The sequence below is a fragment of the Hydractinia symbiolongicarpus genome, chromosome 2 (genome assembly GCF_029227915.1).
Source record: "Hydractinia symbiolongicarpus strain clone_291-10 chromosome 2, HSymV2.1, whole genome shotgun sequence".
In the NCBI taxonomy this organism is placed as follows: domain Eukaryota; kingdom Metazoa; phylum Cnidaria; class Hydrozoa; order Anthoathecata; family Hydractiniidae; genus Hydractinia; species Hydractinia symbiolongicarpus.
In genome coordinates, this window is record NC_079876.1 from 28,013,760 (window position 1) to 28,040,364 (window position 26,605).

The 26,605-nt window shown below is 33.4% G+C and overlaps 1 protein-coding gene across 3 annotated transcripts in view; it reads left to right on the forward strand.

Moving 5' to 3' along the window:
• The window catches only part of LOC130630488 (microtubule-associated serine/threonine-protein kinase 2-like), a 32,952-nt gene extending 7,441 nt beyond the window's left edge, over window positions 1–25,511 (forward strand). The window contains exons 1-27 of one of the 3 annotated variants that reach the window (XM_057444006.1): window positions 787–1,628; window positions 4,609–4,839; window positions 5,031–5,053; window positions 8,995–9,080; window positions 10,826–10,910; window positions 11,092–11,167; window positions 11,396–11,431; window positions 11,570–11,613; window positions 12,260–12,349; window positions 12,451–12,514; window positions 12,652–12,681; window positions 12,764–12,832; window positions 14,337–14,447; window positions 15,080–15,343; window positions 15,724–15,794; window positions 16,167–16,254; window positions 16,513–16,599; window positions 16,931–17,103; window positions 18,446–18,516; window positions 20,659–20,763; window positions 20,872–20,982; window positions 21,136–21,360; window positions 22,176–22,629; window positions 22,735–23,024; window positions 23,114–23,376; window positions 23,533–23,974; window positions 24,091–25,511. In XM_057444006.1, the coding sequence (XP_057299989.1) occupies window positions 1,362–1,628; window positions 4,609–4,839; window positions 5,031–5,053; window positions 8,995–9,080; window positions 10,826–10,910; window positions 11,092–11,167; window positions 11,396–11,431; window positions 11,570–11,613; window positions 12,260–12,349; window positions 12,451–12,514; window positions 12,652–12,681; window positions 12,764–12,832; window positions 14,337–14,447; window positions 15,080–15,343; window positions 15,724–15,794; window positions 16,167–16,254; window positions 16,513–16,599; window positions 16,931–17,103; window positions 18,446–18,516; window positions 20,659–20,763; window positions 20,872–20,982; window positions 21,136–21,360; window positions 22,176–22,629; window positions 22,735–23,024; window positions 23,114–23,376; window positions 23,533–23,974; window positions 24,091–24,476 (4,242 nt within the window). In that variant the 5' untranslated portion in view covers window positions 787–1,361 and the 3' untranslated portion in view covers window positions 24,477–25,511. Of the gene's footprint in view, window positions 1–786; window positions 1,629–4,608; window positions 4,840–5,030; window positions 5,054–6,384; window positions 6,781–8,994; window positions 9,081–10,825; window positions 10,911–11,091; window positions 11,168–11,395; window positions 11,432–11,569; window positions 11,614–12,259; window positions 12,350–12,450; window positions 12,515–12,651; window positions 12,682–12,763; window positions 12,833–14,336; window positions 14,448–15,079; window positions 15,344–15,723; window positions 15,795–16,166; window positions 16,255–16,512; window positions 16,600–16,930; window positions 17,104–18,445; window positions 18,517–20,658; window positions 20,764–20,871; window positions 20,983–21,135; window positions 21,361–22,175; window positions 22,630–22,734; window positions 23,025–23,113; window positions 23,377–23,532; window positions 23,975–24,090 lie in introns of those variants that run through there. The other 2 variants (XM_057444005.1, XM_057444007.1) reach the window with 2 other exon arrangements.
• Window positions 25,512–26,605: the final 1,094 nt, after the last annotated feature.

The window sequence follows — 26,605 nt, forward strand, 5'->3', positions numbered from 1 at the left end:
AAACCGTTCGTCAGATATCCTATTTCATCGAATGAAACATAATTTAAACCAAACATATTGTCATATGACTTATTTACTCGAATGAGCGATATTTCCTGTTGCGTGATAAAACTATTTCAAATATATTTAAAAAAAATGCTTTTAAATTTCGTGCCCATGTCACACGAAAACAATTCCCCAAGAAAAACGTTTGTGGTTGGTATATATATCAAACGAGAAAGTTTTCTGTTCGCGCGTAAGACTTTGCTTTCGCCTTTCCAAAAGTGGCTAGCGTGTTAAAGAAAAAGCAAAAGGATGTTGCGGGAGATGTCGTGTGTTCTGAAAAGCTACTCAATTTTCATGACGCTATTAAAAGTTTTACGTTAATTGTTTCGAAAAACTTTTCAAAAAGGGTTTCTTGAGTTTAGTAAACGCACAAGCTTGTTTTAATAAGCGGGCGTTTTCTTCGGGCGTAAATGTAAACGCTTATATAACACGATGTGAAATGGTGAAATTTATCTTTCTTTCTCGTCCCTGTCTTATAAATAAGACTCTGGAAACGAGAATTGGCTTGTTTATCAACTAATAAATAATCGTATTTTTTATTTGAAGTCTAGTAAAAAACGGATTTTACATGTGATAAAAGTAACATTAACGTAAAAAGAGTAACAACATGATAGAAACATGCACAAAAGGCCCGCCACACACGCAAAAACATGTGTCATTCCCGAATTCCCGATTTAAGCAAGTTAATTTCCCGTTTTTTAAAGACCCAACAATTCTGCGCATGCGCTTTAACAACAAAACAAACAAACCTGGGGAAGTGCGTAAATGAAGTGTGGATAGAACACCAGCTTTACCCATTCAAAAAAAACCATTCTTTTCAAGACAAGGTCGTCAATCACTTGAAAATTTTGTGAAGAGATTAGCGATTTATTTATGTTTCTGTTTACTTCGTTAAATAGATAATGGAAATTCGTTTATTTTGCTGTGATTAAAAACCGCCATTCCGTGTAAAAGGAAAACAGAGATTAGCTAGAAGTTTTGGAAATGAATGAAAGATTTGGCTTGGAACCGTAAAGTCGTAAATGAATTAAACGACAAACTTGTTTTACGTGTTAACGATTTAAAAAAAAACTGTTTAAAATGGAATCAAAAAAGCTTGTATTTTGAGCTAAAACCAGCCAGCTAGCTGGCTAATAGTGTTTTACACGTTTTGTGAGAACTGGAAATTAAAGTTCCTGCTCAAAATTACTTGTCATATGAGGAAAGTTAGCTATGTTTGTTGGAAAGTTATTCAATTTATATGATCTGTTAATGTATACATAGCTGAGCAAAACAAGACACACAGGTTGACTATTATCAGTAGACAAAAATAAAAAATGGAGGTACCAATGTATCAATTTGAAAAGCCACGTATAAATCCAGACCAAATACCAGGTCGCAAAGATTTATTGGACTATTTCAAACGTAAACAAATAGAGAAATACTTAGAAATTTTTCCTAAAACTGTAAACTTTGCATTTTTTAAAACGATGAGTGAGGACGACTTTCAAGAGTATGGAATTTCAGATGATAATGACATGCAAATTTTGCTTGATGCAGTTGCACAAGCACAGGCTGAGGAGGATGCTGAGGAGGAAGCAGAGGTATTATCTAACATCTATTATTATTTGTTATTTTTTATTATTCATATTTACATTTTATGTCAAATTTTCTGTGCTAAACAGAAGATGGGAATTTTTTTTATTAATATTTATCAGTTTAAATTTCTTTTTCACTTTCTTATTAATTTTTTTTATTATTATTTTACGTATCATAAACATATGTTTCTGAAAAGGTTTCTTTATATTTCTATTTCTTAATGGCAAGTACTTTTATGTATTGGGCTAATATTTTTTTACATGCTTAACAACGACTTCCTTAATGTGAAACTTTGACTTGATTACATTGTCAATCAACAGAGTTGTTATAAAACATCAAAATTTCTTGATAAACTTTGCAAGGTAAAGGCAATGCAGTTTGATTTTAAATCTAATTTATAGTTTGTAACTTGTATAAAATCTGTATCTCTTCTTAGGCAATAATAAAACATAAGATTTGATTTTTTGATGAAATTTTTACGATTTTTATTCACTCACAATTTGTTGTTTCCATAATTGGATGATGCTTGAAAAAACAAATTTTATTTTGTTTGATAACGTTCTAAAACTTATTAATTTCTATGGAAGATCACTTAATCCCAAATGTAAATGGTTTTTATAATCTTATTACAGACAGAGGTTGTTTTGAAAGGCCTGGCTAAATATCAAGTAACAAATATTTAAAATATTTTTCTTCTTCGTAAGTATTTAAATTTAGAATTGACGCGTTCTGATTTATTTAAATTCATTTAAAGTCCTAAGAATGCCTTTATGTAAAGAAAGAGACTGATAATAACGTTACTTCACCTAGCACCCCCATCTTTTTTCTTGCCACGCAAATGTCAAAGCTGAAAGAGCTTACTCTATGTAAACAACAGAATTCATCTACAAGTACTGAGTGATAAAAATTTAAGTTTGAGTTACAACAATATTTTAAGGTGATGGTTATCCCTTTCCAAACATCTGTATTGTTAACTAATTGTTTTTTTCATTATTATACTAATTCTTGATAATATGAACCTTGGATGAATAAAACATATTTTGACTTATTATAAAAATTGCTGAGTCAGCAGGAATTTCCAGTTTGAAATTCATAATAAATAAGAAAATTATTTTACTAGCTCCAGCTTTTTACCACTGATTTTTTATCTGCTGCTGTTTTAAAATAAACTTTGTATAACAAGGTGTGCAGACTTTTTTTACAAATAGGGATTTTTTAAACTATTCTCGGGTATAATACCCTCTTCTGCTGCATCCAACGCAAGAAAATATTAAGAGCAAAAATAATTTTCCCACACTTTATCACAGTTACATACATGAAAGTGCTTAGTTGAAGCTCATGCAGCTTAGTAAAAATTACAAATTATATGCTTTGAGTTAAAAGAGGGAAATGTTGTAACTGAATATTTTTGTTCTAGAGTGTTCAAAACTCCAATTAGAACACCAAAAACCTTTGAACTTTCTGCCCAACTACACAATGCAGGGATTAATACTTTTGGCAGCGATTCAATGTGAGCATGAGACACAGACATGTGAGGAAAATTGAGAAGATGATGCACTGTCTGTAGGCCTTTGGATTTTGCAGGGAGTTAGCTTGTAGAATGCCAACCCCTTGGGTCTGCACAGCTTAAAATGATTATTACCAGGACTTCCAATATAAGCCATGGCCCCTGCCAGAAACAGTAGACAGGGTATGCCTCGATATTTGTGAGGCTAGCCATGTAAAATATGTCCATCTATCTATCAAACCCATGACCTCTTGAACATTAGCAAAACACTGATCGATTGATAGTAACTAAGGCAATTAAAAATGTTAAATTTTAGCCTAACTTATATTATCATCATCGGTAATGTTGTTAATAATTAACAAAAACTTCCAAGAAAAACCTTAAAACAGGTACTGGCAGCAACAACATTTTTTAAAAAACTTTAAAATATAAAGTTTTGTAAAGCTGGTTGGATAGTGTGGTTAACAGATGTCAGTTCATGTGAAGAAAAATGTTGAGAACTTCTACCATGTAACAAAATTGGCACTAGACATTTTGTGGGTCACCTATGTGTTCTTATTTTATGTATCAAATTTTTTCAACCAGTGTTGTGAGTAAAAGACACAAGTACGGCAAATATTAATCAAAGCTTTAGTTACAACATATTATCAACACACAATTCTCAAATTGATGACCACTTTGTGCTATGGATGCACCAAATAGCTAATATTTATAGCAAACCAAAATCCAGTCCTTGATTCTTCTATAGGCTAGCGAGCAGGATATGTATATAGTCTTCTTATTTAAACTTTTCTCCAAAGTCATTTTTTGAATAAAAAAGGCTTTTTTTAACTGTTTTCAAGTAGAATAAACTTGAAGGTGTATTTGTTTGATAACCAGTCATTGTTTAGAAAATTGAAAATTTCTGGTGTTCGATCGAAAGAACCACTGAGAATAGGTTTACTTGGTCATTCAGTGAATTTAAAGTCAATGATCTCAAGAAATTATGCACAACCATCCAGTCATTGATTGTGCTATTTAATGGTGATATTTAATAATGCTAACTTGCACGCCTTGTTTGAATAACAAATTTGACTCTGTATCAAATATTTTAATGAAAAAGTGAGATAGGTTGGGGACTCTAACAGCAAAGATTTGTGATACCCACCTATTTATTAAACCATTAAAAAGAATTTGAGAGAGAGAATATAATAAAATATATATAAAGACCACAATTATTTCAAATAACAATATTTATATACACTTGCAACTTACTATTGTTGTAATACCTCTTCACTGTATATTTTATTGTAAATAAAGTTTCTGGCTCAGACATAATGTTCTGTTTTTTAATTTTGTTGGGAATATTGAAGGCTATGACAGTCTAAGGCTTTGGTAAAATCACCTCAGAAACACCACTTAAGCATTTTTATGCCCCTAGATCTAAAAAGAACATCCAAATACTCTGCAGAGTGTCCTTAATAATTTTTTTTTTTTAGCTCTTATTCGATTCATCACAACAAACGTCTGCTTCTTCATCACCAACAACACCAACACATAAGCGCCACATCCAAATTCTAGATTCAGACCGTAGAAAATCATCATTTTTTGGCAGATCTTCAAGTATCGAACCGTTTTCACCTATACGTGATGAACATTCGTCTAACTTGCTACGTATGCGAAATAATGCATCCCTTGGGAACTCAGATCCTTCTCTTTCATCGAGTTATGTAAGTGAAGTTATATGCTTGACTTGTTTAATTTGAAAATTGTATACCACAAATACTTTTAAATGCAAGTTTCAAGAGACTGACGAATGTCCAGGAAACAATTTTTTTTTAATTCGAGACACAATTTGAGTCCCCTTAGGCTAACATCATTGTACTGTTAATAAATGACAAGACATTTTTTCTATTTGTAGGGTGATATAACAAAAAAATTTAGGTAAGTCTTTTTTGTTAGTTTTCTGTGTGCTCTTTTAGTCGTGGATGTGTAATTTATATTGTTAAGGTCCATCCACGCAAAAAATGCTGATGGTAAATATGTCTAAGGTAGATATGTCTAGGTAAATATGGTAAATATTGTCTGATTTTCTTGAATACAGCTGTAGACAGAATCGTTTATTTTATACTACTTCATGATTGCCTTTTAAATGTTTAAAATGATATTAAATTTAGTGATGTATTGTGAAGTGATAACTTGACATACAACCCCCTGGTCCCAAAATTTTATATTTTTAAATCATATGTTGTTCCATTATAATTGACAAAAAAGAGAAGGCAATGCTATTACCTCACTTATTCAATCTATTAGATTATCTTTACCCTCTTTACTTTATCTTTAGCCCTGGTAAACAATGTACTAAGTTTGATCTGTATAGTGCAAGATTAAATAATCTTGCTTTTTGTTAACTCCTGTGGTGTGATCTATGTAAGAAGGTGCTACTTAAAAGTCACATAAAATTTTTTAGACAGACCAAGTCAGTCATATCTATTCTCCCTAACAACATATTTTTAGTCAGACTACATGCACAAATTATGTTTACATTTTCTTTATTCCATGTTTTTAATTTAAATTTTGTTAATCAACTTTTTTAAGTTAAAATCAGCGTTTTGCAAATCTACAAAACAGGGGTATAAATTAAACAGTGCTCTCTTTAAATTTAAAGTGTTGCGACTCAGAATACTTCTAGCTCCATGTATAAAAAACACATCCCAGAATGCATTTTTCTTGTGTAAAGTTTGCACCTTAATTTAGAGAAAAGTGTTTTTATGTGTAAGCAACATTTCATGCTACAGTAGTCTGAGGTGTGAAGGCGTTTCACACTTCAATACTTTTATTTAGCAGGCAAGATGTTATGATATCAATGGAAAATATAAGGAAAAAATGTAAACAGGATTACTGTGTTATATTGTTTTATTTTTGCTAAATCTCCGTTTAAATAATATTAAAAAATATTCTGTTTTTAAATATCATTTAATTTACTAATGCCTACAGTTGTATAGAAAATGTGCATTCGTAAGCTGGTGTTACATTTTTGTTGCTTGGTTTGTGTGTGCAAGACCTGTGGTGGAGGGGGTTGGAAGGAGGTTAATTTCTTATGCACTATTCAGCATAGAAATAGGATGATAAGAATTAATACTTTTTAATGTATTTTCTATAACAAGAAAACCTCTTTAAACCAGTAAGTTTCCGTGGTGAAGAATTAAATAAGAGTTTTGAATGTACACTATTTTATTGGAGATCTCCAACGCAGTGCTTTAAATGTGACTATTGCAACACATAAACAGTCTTTTAATAAAAGTTTACAAAAGTTGAACAACTAAATAAGCATTTGGTACAATAGATTGAAAAGGCTACTGTAAAATGATATCTTTTCAATTAAATGAACAATTATTTTAATATTTGTGGACCCCCTGTTGGGGAAGGCTAATATATATAAACTATAACTATTATTTCTCAACATATGAACTTATTTTTTATACAGCAAAAGCTGGTTGATATACACACTTTAATATAGTGGTCTTTTACTTTATTTTAAAGTAAAAAATATAGAAGGATGTATCAGACAGGCTAGCTCTAATAATTCTATGGAAGAAAACGTTTAATTAGTTGTTTTAATGTGTAATGAGGCTGGAAGAAGCTGTAGCTCAAATGAAAGTATTTAACATGTATGCTGGTTTGTGTTTTTTTCTTCTTTTACGTGCTTTTTATGCTGTCCCCGTATTTACAGTGTTGTTATGCAGGTAGGAATTAAGGGAAAACATTATATCCACAAAGACAGGAGACTTTGTGTGCCATAAATAGTGCAGAACATAATTTGTATTTCCTAGATCAGGCAGAAAAGCCAGGGAATATAAATGTTACATGTTTAACCATGAGTCATTGTATTTGGGACTTTCGTTGTCTTTAATATTAGCTTCTTTGTTTATTAAAATAAAAAGTTGCAGTAATGACTCTGCTTCTGGATGTTAATATACAGTCAAACCTGTTTAAGACAATCACTCAGGGAAAAAAGTGGTCTTCTTGGGCAGGTGGCCATTTTATAAAGAATCTTTGTAAAACAGCCACAGTCTAAATCTTGCATCATCTGCTGTTTTGAGCAGTTTATTTCTACTCTACCATATCATATTTATCAAAAAAATGTGATGTGTTAATCAACATTGAAAATTCAACTTTCGTAGGACTGCAAGCATTTAGCTGTGTGTAAAAATTAAAGATGGTGTTTACATGACTTTACTAAAACTTGGCTGCATATAAAAGTGATTTTATATTTTGTGCTTAAAAAATGGAGATTGACAGCCACCTTACACAGTGAAAAATGTGAGAAGACTACGCAGTGGTATTTTTGAATGAGTAATGTGAAAAGTCAAGTCTTTCAATGTACAATTTCCATGTAAAATAGCAATGTAAATTCTAAACAAGGCAATGAGGCTATAATGAACAAGAAGTATGACTGAATTTCCATTTTTATTGTTTTATGATAATTGTCATATCAAGTCTTTTTTATAACCCCTTGTGTTTATTATTTAAATAAACTATATTTGGTCCCGTTTTTTTTTTAACTTCATGGGGTATCAGAAAATCTAAATATTTGGGGAGTTATTTCTACCCGGCAGTGAAACTTTTTATTAAATTTATATTCTGTTCTATTTATGTTATTGCTCAAAGATTACTATTTTAAATTCCCTCAAAGGAGCTGTTTCACAGAGGCTTTTATGCTGAATATTTTCATTAAATTAGTTTTATGTATTATCAAAGATTTTTTATTATCCCTAGAAAGCCCAAGGATTTCCCTTTGAAGCTTTTCGGAAAGGGCAGTTGTATTATAAATATTAAGGGGTCAGCTGGGATCGAAGTTGTCTAGAAATTAAAGGTGTTTACCATCTCTTTCACACTTTGTGTCTTGGTTTCGAAATTATTTGTTCACTCCAGGAATACTTGGGAAAGAACTTACAAAGTACATGATAAAAAATTTTGTGCAATATGTTGTTTCTCCGTTTTAAATGTCTGCATTTTAAAAATAGAAAATATTAATTTTGACAGCTGGTTATATAGGTGTTTTACATTCTAACCGCATATTGTTTCTTTATGTACAAATACATTTAAATTATAACTTGTGATTGTTTGTATATAAAATTCAAATTTAGTGTAAGTTAGTGCAGTAGTGTAAACAGGCCCCTGTAAAAAAAAGAAAAAATCACAGTGGCTAATATTAATTTGCCCAACAAACAGAAAAAACACATTTTTTTGCATCACATTGCATAATATTGCCTTCACTCTTCTATTATTTTGGACGTGATTTTTATCACAAAATTTAAACTTTGAAAAAACTGTTTGGTGTAGGATCAGATTCAGTTTACTTGTGGTAATAATGCAAAGGAGTGATCTAAATAAAAATTTGTCTTCACTTTTACAAAGTCTCTTGAATGTACATAAGGTCAAAAAAGACTGTAATTACGAAAAAAAAATAGTAATTTTCAGCTTAAAAAGTTAAATTCAAAAAATATCTATTCACCTACAGGAACCTACAGGATTCTTTTAAACATACTTTTATGTGTTATTAGTAAATTACTAATTCCCAACCATATCTAAAAATGTTTTATTTATTTTGTCATTTTAACTTACCAGTTTTTTTTGTTAATTGATGGACATTCTTATTCTTTTATTTGTTATTTTTTACTAATAGTCTGTTTGAAGTAAATACGCCAGCAAAAAACTCTAGGCATGTGTTTTGGCTCCTGCTAAAAAAAATTAAAAATGCTAGGACCTTTTATATTTGATATTTTATTTATTACTTTGAATTATTGATTCTAATTTAATGACATGTGCACATGGTCCCATTTAAGGCTGACAATCTAATGATTCTTTTTTTTCGTTAACAGCACATGCGGAATCAGCCCACGCCGACCAAGAAGTCTTCTACCTCATTCACCTTCACCGCCACGTGCGAAATCACCAATTCCAACTGGTGAGTTCTTCGAATATATTTTTCTATTTTAAGCAATTTTGAAAGGTACCTTTTGTAAGTAGAGAAAGGAAAAACAGATGCCATAAAAATTTAAGTGTAAATATCTAACTTATGTAAAAATGTAATTTGTAAGTTGTAATGTAAGTTGTAAAAGTGCATGTACATGTTTGTTTATGTGGACAGGTACAAACTCAATATAAAATTTATCACTATAAAAATTATTTATAATGAATTACTTTCATTTGCTTCATAATACAAGAAGGCCTTTAATAATAGGGAACCAGAATTCTTTTGAAAAGCTAAATAAAAAGAAGGGTCGTAATGAAAAAAAGGGTAGTGTATTCTGCTTTAATCCTGAAACTCATACTGTATTTCCTATGTTGAATCTAACATTGTATGTTCAACCATTTTTACTAAAAGAAAAAGTGGTTTATTAAAACTTAGAAACCTCTAAAATTATTATCACAATGCAGAAAGGGAAGCCGCTAAATACAGCAACTTTTACAGTCATGCTGTTTCTAAAACTTACCCAACATGCAATTTATGTTGAGTACAAAAAACCTGAACTAATTAGTAGCATAACTATAATATTTATAAAATCAACAAATATATCTTTGGAACTTTAAACTTTCGTTAGTTGTTTGAATATTTTATTATTTTTTTTCTTTTATGTAACAAACCTACCGATAAATTTTATAACCAAAGCTAAAAGACAGTGCAAGTGCCATATATTTTTGTTTTTTGCATAGGTTACAATAGATTATGCTTAAACTATTTCATGTGTTCTGCCATTCATCACAAGTAAAAAATGCTAAGGGAAATTTTGCTGCCTAAACTAGACACATATACTTTGCTCCACAGTATACAAGTAAGCAGTTGCAAGGCTAACCCATTCAACTAAGAAAACACGTAAGATGTACTATCCAAAAATCATAAAGAAATACTTTTAATCATTTTCAGTATCACTTGAACTTCGTTCTGTAATGCCATTTCTTTCTTGGTGTGGTGATTTTCAAAACATGTATCTAAGCACAGGGTATTTTCCACTTTGTAATCTTTGTATATTGTTGCTATTTGCTTATCCGTATGATTACACTGTACACATCTTATATAGCAGGTAATTGTATGTGAGAGATACTAACCACAAATATATGCCTTGTTTGGCATGCTGGTATCCTTGCAGTGTGTCAAACCGTATTTTGTTCCTTTTGCTTTGTGAGGGTAGTGCCTGGTCAGTTTTAATCTCTTTTGTAACCTCTTCTTAAGTAGCAAACTTGATGTCATCTAAAATAACAAAGGACATATCATGAAACATTTTTGCATTATCTTGTGTCCAAAGTTTGTCTGAACAACGATTCGGCCGTTCAATAGCCATTTTTGATTACATAAGTCATAACATTTACAATGTGTTATATGTACAATAATATTGTACGATCTTATCGTGCGATCGTTGACCTATCCTAAAGAAGTTAATTATCTGAAAATAGAAATAATGACATAGACACAATATTTTTATTGGGAATTGTCTTGTCCCTACAGATCAACAGATCAAAACTATGGATCAAAAACTATAAATTATCATAAATAATCTTGCATATTTATGACTAAAAACGTAAGTTTTAAAAATTAGGTGTAAACAATAATTCGCAGCTCGCTGAATAAAAACTTTCTTATCACATGGGACTGCTTTAATTTTTGCCCCACATTTTTATTTTGTATTCATGCTGTCATATTTTATTTCTTAGATAACTCGTTCGAGCAAAGTCCGAAACATTTATCACCAAACAACAACCATGCACCTATTCCGTTTTCATTTGCGACAAATAAAGTGTACGTATAATAACAGATTTGAAAATGTGAAAAACAAATGATGTTTGGGTTAAAAAACATTGCCCTTATCTGCTCACAAACAGTTTATCAGCGTTGAAGTTATACTTCTAAAGGTTAAGCATGTTTAAGACAAACCCTACTGATTTGCTTTTCAGTTGGAAATTTATTTTAAATGATTTAGTTTACAAAGTGGTCGCCGTTGGTCTGTTGCATCTTCTGGTTACAGTACAAACACACCTTGTTCTTCGGGTTTTTCGGTAAGTTTTAAACTATTTGTTGTCCGTACTCCATGGATATGTTTTCTTAACCTTGCATTGGTGTCTTCAGATAAATTTGGGGCAATTTGGAAATGTTTGGGTTCCTGTCTATCGTTGAAGACAGTAGTACTATTCTCTTTTGTCAGCTAAGATACTGTCATGTGAAAAAATCAATTTAAGAAGATTTGTTTCATTTAATTTTGTTTCCATTTGTTTTGTTTTTTTTAGTCTCGCACATCATCACAAGAAAAACTGAATCAGCTGGTAATTATTCTTTTGAGATTCCTTAGGCTTGATTATTCTTGTTTTCAAAATGTTCTTATCTTAAATTCAATGCAGGATTTTTTAAACTAAATTTTGCTGTGTTATTATATTGTTACTATTATTGTTTATCATTTATAGATATATGATGATCATCAATATATACCTCTATCAAGACAGTACAGGTAATGGTGAATCTTATGACCTCTTCAATGAGGGAAACACCATACAGGCGAAAAAAATAAGACTTGTTTTTTCTTAATCTTCATAGTGTTTCACTCATAGTTTTTGTCTGTTTTACACATTAAAAAAACCTGTAGAGATGGAAAGTGTTAACTTATTAGCATTGGAACCTATGTGATTTTGTACTAGGCTGAATAAGGGACGTACACAAATTTCCTTAATCCTGTAACTAGTGAATGAACATCTTATTTCATACATAAGTTATGTCGTAAAACAACTAGATGGAAGACAGCAGTCTTATATTCAAGCTTAACAAGGGCTGATCCAAGTCAATTTAAAATCTTGAAATCAAAATAGATGACCTATAAAATATCTTCGAGGGAAAAACCTATGAAAATTTTAAATTTTTCTATGTAGTTTGTTTGATATATTGTCTTGCATTAAATTATGTTTAAATACTTCCCTTATCATATTTTGCAGTGGCATTTGGTTATTCTTACCTATGGTTTTTCTTTATGTCTCTTTAAAAAAATCGTATCTAAAATTAGTGCAGAAAACCCTTGAAGACTAGCTAAAAATAAAAACCCTTAAAAGTGTGAAGAAAATTTCGCAGATATTTTGATGTTTCATATTTTGCTTTTTCTTCAGTCACGACAGCACGTACAGTGATGTAGATGATGATGTTCTTGGTAGAGCTCGGTCACCGAAACCTTACAGGGGTAGATCCAGGTCTCTGAGGTATATGCAATGTTTCTTTTTTCAGGATATTGCTAATGAATTGTGTAAATAATACATACTGTGAATTATGATAATTTACCTGTGCATTCTCTGCATTTCAGTCCAACAAGAAGTGAAAATGAAATTTCGATTCTGAACAAATTGTATATGGATCGCTTTCCTAAGGTATACAATTTTGCGAACATTATTTGTACATTTTTTTTACACCCAAAAAAGATAAGTGTTTTCTCATGCAAGAACGGAAATCACTTGATTATCTATATTGGTTTAGTAGATATTGTATTGTAGTTTTTTTCTTTCAGGCTAAAACACAAATGGAAGAAAAACTACAGGTATTACCAATGCTCTCTATTAAAAAAAAACATTTTAGGTATCCTAAGAAGTTGAGTTTAAAATTGCTTATTTCTTTCTTAGGAATTCTGTGATGAATATGCAGATGACAGTAAATTTTCAGATGCTGCAATTAGCTTTGTCTTTCATCAGGTAAACTTTAGTATGGTCTATTTTTAACCAGCAGTGTTAACTGTACATCTTCAGAATAACTGCTAGCTAGCACTTGACCTGTAAAAATAAAATATTTGTTTGTTTCTAAAATCAACAAAAGAATATAAACACTTTAATAAAAGAAAAAAATATTAAAGAAATTATATATTAAAATTTATATATCAAAAGTTTCATTTATTGAAAGGTGGTTTTAATATAATATTTTTCTAAACTTAAATACAACCTTGAAAAAATGCGGAAAATATTTTGTTTATTCTGGGCTAGACAATATTTCGATAAAAGCATCTTTGGATTTGTGTCAAGATATTAACAGTCTTTTTTGTATGTAACTAGTCGTTATCCCGTGGAAAATCCACAGGTTCGCCCGTCCTTTTATACCGCATTGCGTTGGTAACGAGATAGTTACAAGGTACTAATTAAAACCAACAAAAATTATAGTGTAAAAATAAAAATAAAAGTTAATAATATGTCCTAATATAAATAGGGCTATTATTTACAAAGCGGACATAAACATTTTAGTCCAGTCCAAGATACTAGCGATTTTTTGAAGTCCTCAATAAAACCAGATAACTTTATTTTTTGAGGAAGCGAGTTCCATAATTGACAGCTTCTAAATAACAATGAGTTTGTTCCAAAACGTACTGATTTAGTTGGAGGCAGACACAGTACACTCGAATTACGTAGTGCGTAAAAAGTGTTCTTGTATTGAAAGAGTCTTTTTATTAAGTCTGGATTTGATCCGAACAAGCTTTTGTAAATTTCTGATAACATAATATTTAAATTTGCGGTGTGTATTGTAACACCGCCAGTAGATAAAAGAATATCACTCAGAGAACACTCATACTCTCCAGTTACTTTTCTTAATGTCTTTTGTGAACCCTATTTACTTTATTATTACAGGTTTTGATACAGTACATCCATATAAGAGGACAATACTTAAAAGTTGATAAAACAAACGCATTACATAGGCGTATTGCTTGTTGATCTGTAACAAATTTCCTAATACGTTGTAGGCATCGCAACTTTTTGGTAGCTTGATTACAAATAGTATTTTTAAGTATATCAAATTTAAGTTTGCTGTCAATATGTATTCCTAATAATTTAACACTGTAGGAAGGAATAATTTGCTTCTGATTGATGTACAAAGCTAATTTTTTCTCATTCATGCCCAAGAACATAAGCTGAAATTTCGCTGGGTTAGCTATTGCACAGCTAAGCTACCATTTTACGTGACAGACAGAAGTATACGGGTATTATAATATAGAGGCCCATTGCTGCTATTTAGAACTTTTTTGTATCAAAATGATGCTGTTATTTTTACAATATTTAAATCATCTTTTCTTGTTGCCATTTTTTATTATTATTTTGTTGTTGTGTTTATTCTACAGAAAGAGCTGTGTCTAGCATAGGTAAATATATAGTGAAAGGGCTAATAAAATAAGCAGGTGTGAGACGTATTTGATCATTTTGTTTTGTTGATTAGATACTGGAGATTGCGAAAACAGTGTTGAAAGTATCAATAGATCCTGAAGTTAATATCACCAGTGCATTTTTTTATGATATCTCGGATTCACTAGACAAGCTATTATTTGAGGTAAGGTGATCATGCCCTTGATTGCATCCACTGATAGTCTGGCTATCTCCAGTGTAGAGTCCATGTGTGTCTTAATAGCTTAGTATATATTCTGAGAATTTGTTCTGTTCCTTAAGGGTTTTCGTGTTGCCTGTTTTTTATGTTCTGGTGTCAATAATGGGACTAGCAAAGGTAGTAATTGTCAAAAGTGACATGACAATAAAGGGGCTAGCGAAATTAGTAATGTTTTTCAATATGAATTTCTTAAATAATGTTGGTGTTTAAATTAAAAAAAAATAATATATTTTGGCAGGGAATTGAGGAGATATTTAATAGGTACATTTTTATCATAGCACATTTGTGTGTCCATTCTCAACAGAAAACGTTTCATCTCGCTCGCACTTATGATTATGGTAGACAAGTATAATAGGTGTAATTCATAATAAAGTAAAACTAAGTTGTGCATCACTAACATACTGCCTGACAGAAAGCAAATATGTTTTGTCTTAAAAATGTGTTAATGACGATTTAACATGCAAAATTTTTTCCCCTGTTGCTTTTGTTCAAAAACAACATTGATCTAAATTATAATATAAGGATACCACTGGAACGAAGAGTGGTTGAATAATTTCAGTTGTCTTCTTAAATCATAGGTTCGAACAAAAACTGCTAGTCGAGAGATAGGACACATTCACAGGATGATCAGTAAATTACTTATGATATTATCCAGACCTGCTCGTTTATTGGAATGTCTAGAGTTTAATCCTAGTTCGTTTTATACGCAACTTGAAGTTGAAGAACACGTGCTAAGTCAAAATCAAGTTGATGTTGATATGGGTTCATACATACGTACTAAGTTGGGTATAGCTGAAGTTGGTGAGGAAGAGAAACAAGAAAGTGAGGCACCTGTCAGGAAGGTAATGATTGTACTAGCGCCAGTTTATATACTGTTAATATTATGAAGCTCATTGAAAAACTCACACTACTCGCAGCTGCCACCTTTGATGCACAGACGATTAGTCTTCCTGATAAGGCTCTTTGGGTGCCATTCAGTAAAATTGAGTTTGTATATTTTTACTAGTTTGGTCTTCTAAAGTCTATGTCTATAACAGTATAGATGTTAGTTGTTTTTTTTGTCCTATTGTTTCCAGTACTTATCCATGCTAAGATTAAATAATAACAACTGTTATGTGTTTTTAATAACCACACAAACATATGTCGGGAATTTTGCTAGATTGTCCAGGTCGAGGTGTTATTTTTTGCTTATACTGTAAGTGTTTTATTTCTATATTTGCAGCAATCCATTTTGATTGAACCAAAAGATGAGGATTTCAGTTACATTAAACTTATCAGTAATGGAGCATATGGGTATGTCTTTTTTTTCAATTTTTCTTGGTCGTGTACAGCAGGCTAAGCTAGGGATTGGAGCATTAGTTCAACACATGTTTGTGTATTTTTAATTGGCTGCTCCGACTAAGTAACTAAAACGTAAGGTTTCAAGTGCTGTAGATTGTCTATATGGTATATCTTCTTGCTCTGTTAAACTGAAAAGTTGCGACAACGTTTATTGTTTGATTTAACGGTCGTGTTTTTTAAATTCACAAATTTGGCCTATAGGAACACGTTTAAAGTTTCAAATCATGCGTAAAATTACCTGGTTTTATGTTATAGCTATCGAGTATAACATTACAGGTTATTTTTGTGTGTTTACATATGCTATGTATTTTTGATTATTTGTAGCTCTGTATATCTTGTTCGACATAAAGCTTCAAGGCAACGTTATGCAATGAAGAAAATGCGTAAACACCATCTGATGCACAAAAACCAGGTACAGTACGAAGCAGCTTTTTCTTCAGCAGTAGGGAACGAAGTAAAATGGATTCGCTGAAAACTAGGACATGAAAATCGAGGTTCTATTCACAACCAGTCGACTAGAGGTTTTTTAAGTTGTGCTCGATTTGTTGTGTTTTAACACGAAAAGGTTTTATCCCACACCTGTGTCCTTTATTTCTAGTTATTGATGCTGGTAGACAAATTTGTAAGCTACATATGCAGCGTATGTTATTATTTTTTTGTGTGTATGTAGGTTCAACAAGTGTTCACTGAGAGGGATATCATGACGTTCGCTCAAAATCCATTTGTTGTCACGCTTGTCTGCACTTTCGAAACGAAGGTACCTGATATTTCGCTTTTTTGTTTTATTTAAATAGTAAATTCTTATTTGACCAATAAATTGTTGGTATTAATTGTAACAGTTTAAAGTCTGCAAAAAGGGAGTTTCGACATCGTCTTCATTACCACTGCATATCAGACGTGATCTTTGTTAACAAAGTTTATACTGTAAAAAACAGCACACGATATAACATAGAAGCTCACTGCTAAAAGGCTACAGGAAGATAATGACGAGGCCTGAGAAAAAAGAAGCCCAAGAAAAGGCCCAAGAAAAAATGTAAGAATACAGGAAAACCTATTTTTTTTCATACTTTAATCTTATTTGTTTGTAGAAATATCTTTGTATGGTGATGGAGTACGTGGAAGGTGGTGATTGTGCGTCACTGTTAAAAAACATAGGTGTGATGACTGTGGACCTGGCAAAGCAATATTTCGCTGAAACAGTGCTAGCTGTTGAATACATTCATGATTATGGAATCATTCATCGAGACCTTAAACCTGATAAGTATGATCTTCTTTCCGTTTTTTTCTTTTCTGACCGTCCTCGAAAGTGTTTTCTATTTTGGTTAGCCGTAGTCCACGAGAAAAAAGTCGTGATACGGAAACACGAAATGCAATATATAAAAGATTGGCGATCGTGGGCTACCGATTAGTCTGTAATAATAGTTGTATTTTGTTTGTCTGTCTTCAAGAAAATCATCGTGCTACAGGCATACGAAAATAGCAAATGCGATACCTTTTTATCCACTTTGTTTCGACGGCTGAATTTTCGGGGAACTTTGAGATTTTTCTATGGCTAATGTTATAATAGCCGTATTTGTCTGTGCGAAATGGATGCGCGCGCAGCTCCATTTTTTTGTTTCTATGTTTAGTAGGCTCCTTGTCTAGCGCATATGTTAAGGATGTCGGCGATCTCCATAACATTGAAGATAGTAGCCCTTCCAGGTTTTTTGTTGATTTTTGAAAACGCCTTGAAGGACGATATACAAGCGCCACGGGAAAAATTGTAATTACTTTAAGGGAAGATATTTTCGCGGGCAGAAATTTTCGCGAGGATAAAAACACTATTTTTCTTCTGGAAGAAATTTTATAGAAAAAACTTTCGCGAATTTTTTAAAATCTTAATTTTTGGGAACAAAAACTTTCGCGAATGACAATAAATTTTAATGAAAAATTAAATCGAATATCTTTCGAATATCAAGTGTGAAGTCATGATAAATGCATGGTTAACAATGCTTTAAACAAGACTGACAACACGCTACTCCGTTTACTAGCATGCCCGCCACACCTTTGAAGAAAAGCAAGAGAAAAAAAAACCAACTTCGGATCAAGATTCTGGAAATAAGAGTAGAGATATTCGTGAAATGTTTTTGAGCGGAAAAAAAAAAGAGAGTCCAGCAAGAAAATTGTATTGTTATCGAGTAATTCTTGATATAAGAAAACAATCAAATATTATATAGAAAAAAATTCACCAAATTATTGTCTCACTCTTCTCTTCGTTTTTTGACTTGAAATTTGAAATTTCTGATGCTCTGTTTTTCGATTTTTCGCTGATTTCCCCTCAGTAAGTAGGGCTTTGGAGCCATTTTTCGAGCTGATTATTTTTTTCGTTGTGATTCTATTATTTCTACCCTTGGCCTCGGAGCCCTAATTAAATAACTTTCGTGAATTTCAGGTTAAATTTCTTACCGGGTAGAAATTTTCGCGAAAAGGGGCCAAAATCGCGAAAATTTCTGCCCCCGAAAATCTCTGCCTTTAAGGTACGCATTTCCAGATATTAAACGGCCAAGAATTTTTAATCGGAAACAAACGCTTGGAATGATAACTTGTTTTGCTTTCTGTTTCAGCTTGCTTATTACAGCTATGGGACACATCAAACTAACTGATTTCGGACTTTCTAAGATGGGATTAATGAACAGTAAGTTTCATTTTGTCTTTGTTAATTTTTTTTTTAACTTTTTTTCGTCCACCTCCACTCAGAAATCCCGGTCTGTCATTCATTGCCAACTCCTCCTGCTTATATCCTCCAACACGTCCAGTACTTTGGATTTAAAAAATTACCTAACTGAAAATTGAGAATAAAAGGATCTGAAAACCTATCATTCTACTTGACTCTATTTTCAAACATCATAGAGAAAAAACATTAAACAATTATGACAAAGTTGAAAGACGGAAAAGGGGGGATATCCCACACTATAAAAAGGGTCGAAAAGGCGCGCCTTGTAGTCGGTGTGGTGACCCCAATATGTTAGTGACCCCATACTTTAAGAAAAATCTACCCCCTGCAAAAAATAATTTTCAAAAATAAGCCTCTATTTACCTCTCTTAAGAGGGTGAGGGGCGTCGGAAGGAAAGGGAAGAAATTTTGGCTAGCTAAGTTAAGTGCTTTCTATATGGCGGATATCAAGTCACTTTTTTTTTCATTGCGAAATATTACTTTTACTAGTCGTTAGCCCGTGGAAAAATCCACGAGTTCGCCCGTCCAATTTTATACCGCATTGCGTGCGTCTCGATACCTGCGCAGCTAAGCTACCATTTTGCGTGACAGACAGACGGACGGACAGACGTATACGGGTATTATAGTATAGACTAGTCGTTAGCCCGTGGAAAAATCCATGGGTTCGCCCGTTCTTTAAATTTAATCGTCTCAACTAAGTGGAAAAAAATAAATCGCATTTGGTATTGGTGCGCATTTTAAACATTTCGTGTTTCCGTTACGGGACGCGGCTTTTGCGGACACACACAAAATACGGCTATTATTAAAGAGACTAGTCGTTGCCCGTGGAAAACTCCACGGGTTCGCCCGTCCATTTTATCCGTCGCAAAGTGGATAAAAATATATCGCATTTGATATTCGTGTTTCCGCAGCATGATTTTCTAACTCAGCGGGAGGTCCGCGTAGAGACAGACAGACGGAATACGGCTATTATAATAGAGATTTCTCGGAAAATTTCGCGAACTTGAAAATTGCGAAATTGTGTAAATAAATTTTTGAGAATAGATATATCACAAAAATTTGGAGGATAAGCTTTTACGTTTAAAAGACGTTGTAATTTAATTAAGTTTCATTACATGTAAAGTCCTAAATTAAAATTTTATTTGCCAGGAAAAACCTTTTAAAATCGACCAATATCTATGAAAATCGAAAAAACCTCCTAGCGAGGGTTTTTGCGAACAAAGCAATTCTTTGCAGTTGTTTTTTTCCTTATTGTAATAACTTAAATCTTGAAAATTCTCACTCATCGCAATTAAGCTAACATAGAAAGGTTAATCGAGACAATGTATCATCATGTTTATTCGAAACGTTAAATTGAACAGAGAATTTTGTTGCATCAGAATTATAATAAATCTGCGTCATAGATGACACTAAAATGATCTATCGATCACACAATGATATAGCATCACCCCATGTCAACACTCTCCATCTTTCTGCTCTAATTATATAAATTCGTCACCCTCCCTCTGCGTGGCTTTTTTTGTTCAACTTCACTGACAAGATCTTGATTTATCGATTTTTTAACATCCTCCCTTGTTTATGATTTTAAGCAGAGATAATTATATTTATACAATTATTAATTAGAGACTCTATTTTCTTTTGTGTGACCTTAATAGGTGAGCGAAGAAGCTGATTGATTTATTTGTCAACAACCGCATACCATTCATTCTGTGGGACATGTGGCCCAACTAAAAGACCTTTTATGTGGGATGTCTCAAATAGGTGTTTACTCTCTAATGCGCAATGACTTGCGCGAAACGTTTTTTAGTTGTTTATTGGATTTACTGGGTCAACTTTTAGTTTATTTTAACCAAATTTATACGGCATTGGTCCACTTATGCTAAAATATGTTTAATCAAATTAATGTTTTTATGTATAAGAATACTAAAATTTTAACCTGGGTTTTCATTAATCTTATTTTTTTATTGTTCTAAAAATAGACCTATTGTTTTTACCTGGAATCCTTTTAAAGTATAACAGAAAAAGTTAATGTTTGCTTGTTAAAAATACCCGAAATTGTCGTGCGTTAGTGATGACACCCTGTTTATATCTCTTTCTGTGTAGTGACAACGAATATATGCGAACAGACAGCACAGCAGTTCAATGATGCCACAGTGTTTGGTACACCAGATTATATAGCTCCCGAAGTGATCCTACGCAAGGGATATGGTAAGGAAAAATTGCAGAGCATTTTTTGACATAGTAGGAACTTTGTATAATAACTATTCAGAGTACAATATTATGGTAAATTTAAGACTTTATAATTCCTGTTTTTAGCTAAACCTGTGGATTACTGGTCGTTAGGTATCATCCTTTACGAGTTTCTTGTGGGTATTACGCCATTTTTTGGCGAAACAGTGGACGAAGTCTTCGAGTTTATCTTAAATGGTAAGTTCTTGATCGGCTTTATTTATATCGTGTTTACAAAAAGAAAAGATGTGATTGGTCCATTTATTTGTTTTGCTGAAGGGAGCGATAGGACTGTCTAGTAAAGAGCTGCATTTCTCAGAGACTCTCAGTATTATACCGTATCTTGTTTAGGTGAAATTGAATGGCCTGATGGCGACGATGCCTTACCCCCGGATCCTGTCGATCTGATCAAACGTTTGCTTGTTCAAGAACCAACGGAACGGCTAGGAGCTGGGGGTGCTAAAGAAGTTAAAGAACACGAGTTTTTCGAGCATGTAAATTGGAACTCATTGTTACGACAGAAGGCTGAGTTTGTTCCTGTGTTAGATGATGATGAAGATACTAGTTACTTTGATAGTATGTTGTTCTCCTTTCTTTGTTGTAAACAATGTGATTGGTCGGCGTACTACAGAAGAAGCATTATAATTGGTCGACTGAAGCCATTTTAAGTTCCTCGTTATAACTTTTACCGTGTCTTAAGTAAGATTTATTGGACAATGTGAGTAAGTCCTTACACATCGACATATGGCAATGTGAGTAAGTCCTTACACATCGACATATGGCTATTGGACCTGAACAAAAACATTTCTTCAGACTTACAATTTCATAAGATTTTCCGCTATTTTTTAAAAAGTCCACAAAATTTCCTTGGAAAATGAATTTGCTTCACTGTAGCGAGCCTGTGTCAACCGAAATAAAAGTTTCAGCTGTGTATGGTCATGTTCTGTATTTAAACTTTTTTTGTGGTCGTTTCCAGTTAATAACTAAACTAGTTATGGTTAGTTATGATTAACTTACTGGGGTGAATGCCAACTCTTTAATGCTTCATATGCTGTATTAACTTACTGGGGTGAATGCCAACTCTTTAATGCTTCATACGCTGTATTCACTTACTGTGGTGAATGCCAACTCTTTAATGCTTCATATGCTGTCGTAAGCAAAATGATTTTGAAGAAGCGCCTTCATTTATAATTAGTACGAGCCATCGTGATAAAAATTTTTTCGGGATTATAACATTGTGTTTACAACTAGTCTGTTTCTAAGTAACAACCAATACGATACAAACAATTTTCACGCCTCAGTGAACTTTCCATATACTTCTGAGAATGAACCCTAAGTCATGAGTCGAAATCATCCAAATTGGTGATATTTTTATATACGTTTGTTTTTAGCTCGTGAAGATCGTTACAACCATCTGGTAAGTGATGACGAAGAAGACGTAGATGTAGACGACATCGAGATCGGAAATTTTTCGACTTGCTCACCCAGATTTAGTCAAATACTAAGCTCTGCAGACATATCTCGCGAGTTGAAAGATTTAGAAGAAACTTCTAAAGAAGCGAGTAGTGTTGAGGACCTCCACGATGAGAGTTCGTTTGAGAGTGGTATAAAAAACCACTCGAAGGAGGAGGAAGCCAGTGATGACGTAGACAATAACACGATAATAGAGTATTCGTCTTTAAAAACTAAAATGGTAGTGAAGACTGTGGACGACAAGGTGTCGACGGATAGTGGAAACGAAACGCCGACGAGTAGCTCACTAGATAACTCGCTCAATTCAAGCTGTTCACTCGCCAGGCATATTATGGATAGTAAACGGTGTGAGGATTCCGACAGAGATACAGAGTAAGCGACTACTTGTTTTTAATTGCCTGTTGTAGAATTATGCAGAAATAAAAATAAAATATTTAAAGGGGGTGTGACCAGGTGAGATTGTTTTCTTGTTTTTAGTGCCAGCACAAGCAGTTGTGATTTATCTCCGAGAAAATTCATATCTACTGCTACGTTTACATCGCAACGAGTGCCGAGTCCAAAACAACCGTCGCCTTTAGTCATCGACACGTCACATGACGACACGATGCTTCTCAAAACGACATCGACGTCGTCGGCACCAAACACACCGTTGGACAAAAGTCTTTCGGCAAGTTACGGAACGGGACGAACGCAACGAACAAAGTCAACACCGCCGTGTCTTGACTTGAGCAAAATCAACCAGAGTATACCAAGATTAGAGCTTTCAGGTGGGTTTCGTTTGATGTCACTGTCAATATAGACGCTAGGCCAAAAAAACTTTTTTTTGAAGTACATTAAACTCGTGTTTTTTGTGTAGCTTCTGAAGACGAAACTGTTCTATTGAGAAAACCACGTCGCCGAAGCAGCCGTCACGGAGTAACACGTCGGCAAGGGTTGCCTTCTCAGACGACACCTGAGAGTCCGACAGGTAAAAAAGATTTGCGTCGAATGTCAAGCCCGACGTCACTACGTCCACCAATCCTTATCACACGTGGGTCGAGAGGACTGGGTTTCTCGTTAAAGGCAATTCGTGTACATATCGGGGAAAGTTCGAATTACACTCTTCAACATTTAGTAGAGGTGATTTCTGTTTGCTTTTTTCTTTTTTGTTTCGTTTTGTTTTGTTTGTATTAGTTCACTATATTTAATTTAAATGAGCATAAAGCGTTTCAAAAAATAGTAGCAATTGCAATTGCATCCCTATGACTAACATAACTGTAACGTCCTTTTTTTCAGTCTGTCGATAAATACGGTCCTGCTTATGAAGCTGGGCTAAAAGAGAATGATCTAATCACACATGTAAATGGCGAATCAACCCAAGGTCTACAACACGTGGACCTAGTTCGATTAATAATGCAAGGCGGTGAGGTAGTGAAACTTACGGTAACCGAACTCTCTAACACAAGTATACGTACTGGTACGAAACGAAAGCAAGTGGGAAGTCGAATCCTTTCACGCAAGCCTCGCTCTCGTAGCCGTACGAATAGTTCTGCAGAAGAACGAAGCAACTCTCGAAAGTCAGCGATTTATAAAAGAATTAAAAAACCACTCCGACGAAACTCGTCAGTGAAGCGATCGAGCAAGAAATCTGCACTGGCAGCCACGTACCAGTCTGCAAACAACGGTGGTGCTGCAAATTCGTCACCAAACTCTCCCAGCTCACACATATCTAGACCAGGTAAGAAGTTGGGATGTTTTTTTTTATTTATTTTAAAGAACAGTGATCCGGTCATATAATAAACGTTCTCTTTATTTGTCAACAACTCTAATTTTTTTTTGTTATGTTTCTTTCAGCTTTCCTCCATGGTGTGTTGCCAAAACTCGCGCGTTCGATAGTTCACTCGCCAAGGCGACGTTCGATATCATGCATTCCTGTCTCACCACTCGCCAGAACTCCCTCCGTTGGTTCGAACAGTATAAGAAGTCCGTCGCCGTTGGCGACTAAAAACGGTGGAACTGTTATGTCTCCCACAGGTTCTCAGGGGAGGTCTAAATTATCTTCCAGTCCAGGTTCACCTCTGCTAAGGAGAGCGCTATCACCTGACAGACTTGTTCCGCCAATTACACTGGAAGATGCGATTGATCAAGATAGTAATTTATTGATGCCTTCAGATAGAAAACTAATACGAAGTCAATCGATGAAGGAGAGCAAAAGACGTAGACACAAATTTCTTAGGTGATCTGGAAATCTCCACCCATATGAGAAATCACCACTGATCGGGAAATCTCTACCGATCTGAGAAATCTCCACCGATCTGGATTTTTAAAGTGTTGGACCCTAGGTCACGCGCACGTTGTGGTTCACGAAGGATTAGCTCTCCTTTGCAGGCCTTTTGTTTTACATCATTTGCTTTGGTTTTGGTTGGAGCCATGTTTAAAAATTTAAATTTATTCTGGTTGCAGTCACTTGAAGTGACTTCACCGAGAAGTTTTTACCTATAATTAAAAGAAAAAAAATATTTATACGCGAATGCGCTGTTTTTAAGCATTTTCCCCTGATACTCTCTTGAAAGATAAGCTAGACTGTCCTCATAGTTTTAACCAAATCAATTAATCTAGGCGAAAATCTTCCGTTATAATCTCTTCTAAAAATGCTGCATGAAAACGACTTGAATTTTCGTAATCATTTTCAGTATTATGTTGGTTTTGTTTTATAATTTGTTTGTTATGGTAACAGCATGTGAATGTGAACGGTAGTATTAAAAATCAATCAAGAATTTGTTATGCGAGCGTATTCTGCTGTTGCCATGACAACAGTCCTAAGAATCTTCTAATAGACTTTAGAAAAAGTCCATCTGATTTTGTTTGAATTTTTGTTTGGAAAATATGATTTTCTATTCTTCTGTTCTCCTCTTATCACGATATTTTATACTCTCTTATCTCAACTCTAAATGACTTGATGAAAAACAGACCAGCCTATTTGTGCTACGATAAAAAGCAGACTTTTGGACTGTGAAACCCAAACCCGTAGAGTTTTCCAACAGATTTTAATTTGTTTTTGTCGTCTGGGTGGGAATAGCTTGATTGTTTTTTTTGTGTGCTTTTTAACAGATAAATAAATAAATGAATACGATGACGTCATGTGTATATTTATATTTAATAATTGTACAAATTGTAAATTCCAGTCCTCAACAATTAAGTATTTTTTTTGAGTTACAAAATGGTTGTAAACTTACCACAAGTTTTTATATGAAAAATGGTATACTTTAAAACAACTTTGTTTTGTTTTTTGCATGTACAAAGAAACGTAACTAAAAAAGGACTGAAAACTAACCAAACTTGTCTCCAGGGTCTCGTTGCTCCTGAGCCGTTATTACAGAGTGACCAACAATGACCCTGGAACTTCATCAACAAGGCAAAATACCCTGGGAACGGAGTTGGAAACTAACCTCAACCTCAGTATCATTTTTTCGCGCTAATTTCTGACCTCAAAGTTAATTATATTGAATATTTAAGGCGAGTCGTTTCCGTACACGTAAAATTAACACTGAGTTAATTCATTTTATTGATGAAAACGTCCAACAACATCCAGGAGGACAATTTATTATGGATTTTTATGAGGCGAATATTAGAGAAGAAAGCAAAAACAAAAAAGAAAACAGCCTAGATATTTTTTAAAACGAGAGCAACATGGGGAGTATCTTCTGGTAGGATTACTATATCATTTTATAATCATTAATCTTATTTTGTCCGCCATTTTGAGAAAAATGTTTGTAGTAGTTACATTTGCACAGCAAAATATGGCCAAAAAACCCTGGGAACGGAGTTGGAAATTAACCTCTACTTGTTCTTCTTTTTGTCGCCACGCCCAGTAAGTTTCTCAAATCACTTGTTATGTGGAAGAGAAGCACCCTATAAGAGAAGAAGTTACGAAAACTTTTGTTGTTGTTAAAAATGAACATAAAAATCATCAATCACATTACGTAATATTTTTACGTCATCCTCAACAAAATCGTAATTGCGTAAAACGCATGGTTATCGGTACCACGGTTACCAAAGTCTCCGGGGACGAGGGTTGAAGTAGAAGCTCTGTGACTAAACAGAATTCTGTGCTATACGATATGCTTTATTTTTGACAAAATAAGAAAAGGAGATTTTATATCAGTAGTAGCATCGAAATTTTTGTTTTTAGTCCTCTATTAGAATTTGTCCCCAGGGTTTGTTGCCTATGTCAAAGCCACAACGCTTGAAAACAGCTTCAATGTAAAAAAGGCAAAAGCCCGAAGGACGAGGTTCCCTCTTACAATTTGTCTATAGATGAAAATGATACAGTAAACAAAAACAATACTTAATCAGGAAAAGTTTTTAA